General features: G+C 37.0%; 1 protein-coding gene across 1 annotated transcript; it reads left to right on the forward strand.

The window, feature by feature from the left end:
• Positions 1–289: 289 nt before the first annotated feature.
• Positions 290–1,370, forward strand: LOC118560435 (G-protein coupled receptor 4-like). The gene is made up of 3 exons (XM_036131423.1): positions 290–370; positions 572–741; positions 836–1,370. The coding sequence occupies exons 1-3, from the start codon at positions 290–292 to the stop codon at positions 1,368–1,370; spliced, it is 786 nt and encodes a 261-aa protein (XP_035987316.1).
• The last annotated feature ends 4,637 nt before the right edge of the window (positions 1,371–6,007 follow it).

Raw genomic sequence — 6,007 nt, forward strand, 5'->3', positions numbered from 1 at the left:
TGAGTATACAATTAACTTTTTTAATGATGGAGAAAATTATCCACTTTCACAATACATTTTTAGATCATTACATTTTAAAACCACTTGTATACAATTATAATGATAAATAAATATATTTCTTTTGTTTACAGATACCACTGTCTTCAAAGTTCTGATTCAACACAGAGGAATGGAGGATCTGGACTACAACAACAGCTCAGAGGAACAGAGTGTCGATTTGATCTTAAACATGACATCAAGTGAAAAAAGTTTCAATGTCAGCTTTAGCTTTGATGAGAAATTATTAAAAATGATTAGTTGGTTGGATTGGATTACCACTGCAATTGGACTTCCTTTTACTCTAATAGTAATAGTTGCAGTTTTTCTACAGGTGAGTTAAAAATGACAAATCTATTCAGCAACAAGGAGCAACAAGCAATGTACTAAATGACTTTGTGCTTACTCTTAAAATAATAGCTTTCTCTCATTTTCTTACCCTTAGAAATGACTGGAATGTCTGAAACAGGAAACATTTTTAGTGTTAATATTCTTGTATCATTACTTCCTTTTTTCTCTGTTTTCTTTCTTGCAGGTGAAAAAGAACCAGTGTTGCCCTATCTTCGTCATCAACCTTCTCTTTTCTGATGTTATTCAGTTCTGTGGCAGAATTACATTAAATAAGGGTTATTTTATTGGTTATGTCATCTTTAACTTTGGTCTATTTGCCAGTGTTGGATTCATGGTCTGTATCTCCCTGGAAAGGTAAGCATATGGTTCCCTTTAATGCTTCTTTTACATCCCACTAGTCTTTACCTGATAGTCTCCATTGACTGAATAGCTATTTCTGTTGTTTCAGGTATTTGGTCATTGCCAAGCCACTGTGGTACAGATTCAGGAGAAACATCAAGACATCTGTGGTTGTCTGTGTCGTGGTCTGGGTTCTTTCTGTTCTTTTTTACCTAATCGTTTTTCTGCCTTTTGATCGTATGATTGTTTTCACCATCTTGTCATATGCTTTCCTCCTGCCCATCCCCGTGTTCATCTTCTGCTTTGTTAGGACTATTAAAGCTCTTTCTGGAGCCCTCAGTTTCCCAGCAGATAAAAAAAGACGAATTGCAGCCATTCAGGTTGCAGTTCTGCTAACTTACACTCTACTTTTCATGCCCATCATAATTGTCCGGTTAAATAAATATAGTTCTATAAGTATTTATATTTTTAATATTTGTCTGTTTCTTAGTCCCCTTGCAGACACAACTTTGTATTTGTTAAGTCGGAAAAGCTTCCTGGATAAGTTGCTGGCTTCACTCTGTTCTTGTGAAACATCTGACAGTCAGGAGATGAGCACCAGGGATATTGAAAGCACGACTGTGGCAAATACTGAGACTGTGTAGGTGCTCATATCTGGAGCCTCCACAACACTCAGTTTACTGTAACTGTTTTTTTGCCGATTAGTAACATACTCTTTTGTAAAAAGTTTCTTTAAAATCACTGGTAAACAAAGTATCGGTTATCTAATGACAACAAAATGCAAGCAATCTGCTACTGTAAAATGTTCATCTTGTATCAATTTTCTCTGGGTTTTTTGGTCATTAATTAATGCTAATTCTTCAGAAAGTTTCCTGTGAGATGAATTGGTTCAATTATCAAATGAATTTTTTACTACCATTGTTACGTTCACTGTTATCTGTTCCCCTGAAACTATTGCAATTTTATGGTGGAACTGTTGACCCTATGATACCTCTAATGAATTACAGGAATTTAGAGTATTGTTACAGTATTGTCATCCGGTCTGACATCATTATTTCTGGTTTAATCAGCTACCAGTAAAGAACGAGAGACACAATGGGAACCAAAGCATCTTATGTGAATAAAATGTATTTATGTCCATCATGTAGTGATGGAACCACCATCCTATCAGCTGTGTCTACTCCTCAGCCTGCACTCTGATCTTGATCAGATCCTCCTGCTGCACTAATTAAAGTCAACTCTGCTCCCTGTTCACATGCCTACCTGCACATGTCTCAGTCACAGTGGCGGCTGGTGGAAAAAAATCTTGGTGGGGCTGGCCAATAGATTTCCCTGCCTAACCCAGTACATGCATTAAAATTAAAAGTCGGAAAATTACTACAATTCCACAATAAGCATTTAGTTCCCTTCTCACAATCAGCAGCTTACAGATACATTCAACCATTTACAGCTATATTGGGTCTTATTTTGGAAAGGAACAGTATTAAATACAACAGTAAAATTCACTATTTGTCACCAAAGTAGGCATACACCATGCTGTACTGCCATTATCTTCAGCCAAACGGTTTCACAATGACACAATGGGTTTCACAACAGAACAGAAGCAGAACAGTATTTCAAAATATGAAAAAAATCATCAGCTGACAAAATTATGTACATGATACAATGTTCACAGTACCTTCCAAAATCCTTTCACTCTCTTCAAAACAAACAGCCCAACCTTCAAACTCACTCACCACATGACAAAATGTGTGTCTCTCTCCACTTGCCATACACCCATATCACTGTGTAGCAGGGGCAAAGATTCCAATAGCCCCAAAGCCATTCTTTTTGGCGATTCTCATTGGCCAAATATTTATTAATTTTCCCTAGCAACAGTATACGATTGGTTATTTCACTACTCTTTTGGGGCACTTTGAGTGATAGCCCCAAAAGTGTAGAAGAAGAGAAATGATACGTTCTTTTGGTGGAAATCACTGAGCTATATTATACACTGGAGGGCTAATAGCCCACTGTTAGAACGAGTTGCTTTGAAGCCACCATCCGCCATATTGGTACTCCCTATTTTACTCCATATATATATATATATATATATATATATATATATATATATATATATATATATATATATATATATATATATATATATACACACACACATACTTATATATACATATAGAGATTTAATATGAACAACATGAAAAATATTTCAGCACCTAATTTTCACTTCGTTTGGCGGTGTGGAACAGAGCAGCTTCTTCTCACCTCTGTGCTTCTGTCTGTGTCTCCCACACACACACACAGACAAATCAATACTTGTGTTCAGCCTGTGATCCAGATATTTATACGGTGGATTATTTTATCTTTAAAAACATTCAAGACATTCTTGCATTTTTTTTCCAGTTTTTCGGCAAAATCAGCACTCCAGTGTATAATAAAAGATTGTATTTACTACCCTGGAAGCAGTGAAGTTTTGTCTGTAAACAGTGTGTGGTTCAAAAAGGTATTTTCCCTGACTGCTGATGAAACCATTGTTGTGTGGCAGAGCCATCACAGCAGCTTTCTGTGGGACAGCCAATGCGTCTTCAGCAGCGTGAAGCAAAGCCCAACTTGGGCTTCACACAGAAAGTGGCGCCTTTTTTTGGTGGAAGCCACTGTGGTGTGATCAAACCCCTGGCAGCATGGAGGCTACTTGACGGCAGAACAGCAGCGTCTGCCAAGAGAAGAAGCTATTGTGTTGATGCTCTACTGCAGCGGAAGAGGATCTGACCCAAAGAAATCTGCACAGTGTGTAACTACCCTTTATTCAGCTTATAAAAATAAAAAGCTCTAAATTTTCACTTCGTTTGGCGGTGTGGAACAGAGCAGCCTCTTCTCCCCTCTGTGCTTCTGTCTGTGTCTCCCACACACACACAGACAAATCAATACTTGTGTTCAGCCTGTGATCCAGATATTTATACGGTGGATTATTTTATCTTTAAAAACATTCAAGACATTCTTGCATTTACATTTTTTTGTAATATTTATCTTGTTATTTGTAATGATTTTTCACGTATTTATTCCACCCTTTCTTACATATTTCTTTAGAGTTAATGCTACACAGTTAATCTTAATACTAGCTGGGCATAAAAACAGATGGTGGGGCTTAAAGCCACTGCCTTACCATGTCTGTTGAAAACCAAAAGGGGTACAGTGGAGTGGAGTGTGGGTCGGATGAGTAGAGTGGTGCGGGATAGCAGGGCAATGGAAAGGGGTCCCATAATAAATCATCATATGAATAAGAGGGAGAGAAAGACAAGGTAGAGCAACTAATCTGGGAGGACAGAGTAGTGGCTGTGCTACACTGACCTGTTTCTAACATAACAGCAAATAAACCTGTTTGTTTGTTTGTTTGTTTATTGGTTCCTGCAAGCTAAATAATCCGTATTCATGTTTATAATCCAAGAAGGAAAAAAAATATATCTGGTTTGAAAAGGGGATGGAAAGTAGCAATGCTTATAAGGTTCCAAACCCCAACTCTACACTACTCACTCTTTAGACAAAACACTATACTAAAAGTATTTTCACTAACGATCCACCCTAACACTTAGAAAATCAGACAAAACTAAAACTAAAACAGGCCCAAACATGTTCCGATCCTACATCTCTCCCCGCAGAACATATAACCCAGCAAACAAACAGAACTTAAAAGGAGTCTGCTGTTTAAGTTCATATCAAATAGAAATTAACAATTTCAGTATTAATAGTAAATACTAAATATACATTGTATATTAATTCAATGTAAAAACCAGGCACTTTCTTACAAATACTTATTCACTTCATATCTTTTAAATCTTAGTTTGAATTGGGAAAGGTTTTTAAAAGTTTTTATCTCTTCTGCAAGGCTGTTCCACCACAGAAGTCCTTTCACCGACAGACATATGAATTTTAATGCTGCCCTTACTTTGGGCTGATAATTTATTAGTTCCTCTCAGGTTGTATTCATGATGAGCATCTCTGACGTGACATTGATTTTGGATATTATATGACAGGGAGTTTTCTGATGCCCTATACATAATATGAGCCACCTTATAATTTACAAAGTTTTGCAATTTTAAGCTGAATGTATTGAAAAAAAGTGTAACAAATTTGTCTTGTAACAATATCCCCAAATTCTAAACAATAATTTAAATAGGACATTATGAAGGAGTGATACAGAATGAATAATGCACTTTGCTTAATGAAACTACATTGTTTCATCACCCCAACACACTTAGCCACTTTTGAATGTAAATAAATATGTAGTTTCCAAACTAGCTTTTCATCAATTACAACATCCAAAAACACAATGCCTTTTACTCTTTCATAAAATGTATTATTTATGTGTATCATATTTGTTTTGTGGTTGCCAAACACTACGAGTTTAGTTTTTTTTAGTTCAATGATCATTTATTCATATTAAACTAATACCATTCCACTTCACCATGATATTGAATGGGGCATTTCTCAAATGACATCACATTTTTTCCGACACAGCCCGGATTCCTGGCTGGCTGGACAGGAAGAGTGCAAATTACATAAGCAAAAACCGCAGTACTAATCATTTTGGAAGATGACAATGTCCCAGGAGCTTCATTTCAACCTCCTTCCATGGAGAAACCCAACATAAAACAGCTGAAACGTTGGTTGAAATGTAGAGGGCTCAAAATGAGCAGAAAGAAAGCAGTATTAGTAGAAAGGTAGGAGAGGCCGTCTTCCTCTCTCTCACACTGCATCAAACTCGAGGAAGAAACCCGCTGAATCTGCGTGGAATTAAAGATAATACTAAGAAAAAAACACATATGTATTGTTACATGCCTGTATTTTAATTTATTATAGAGGTCACCATTGAAAGCAGACTTAAAAACAGTCAATTATTCTGCTATAATCAGACAATCAGATCATGTCTCCTCTTCACACACACAGACACACAACCCCCTGCAGACACACAAACAAGAACACTGTGAGAGAAACATTGACTTCATCCATGAAAAGAAGCAGAAGACTAGGAAGAAAACCCCCACATGCCACTTCTAATCATGACTGTTTCATGTAGGTTTGCCTAGGTGGGCTTGGGCTTGGGCTTGTTGGAGGCTGTGTTCCAGATTCCAGAAGAGAGTCCTGATAACACAGGACATGAGCTTGCTGGAGGAGAGCGGGGGTTTGCAGCCGGAGAAAATTATCAAGAGAATGCATCTGGCTCGACATTCTGATGAAGTATTGGTCCAAAGATGTCAATTTGTCATGTCAGAATTTAAAAGCA

The sequence above is a fragment of the Fundulus heteroclitus genome, unplaced genomic scaffold, assembly GCF_011125445.2.
Source record: "Fundulus heteroclitus isolate FHET01 unplaced genomic scaffold, MU-UCD_Fhet_4.1 scaffold_43, whole genome shotgun sequence".
NCBI classification, from domain to species: domain Eukaryota; kingdom Metazoa; phylum Chordata; class Actinopteri; order Cyprinodontiformes; family Fundulidae; genus Fundulus; species Fundulus heteroclitus.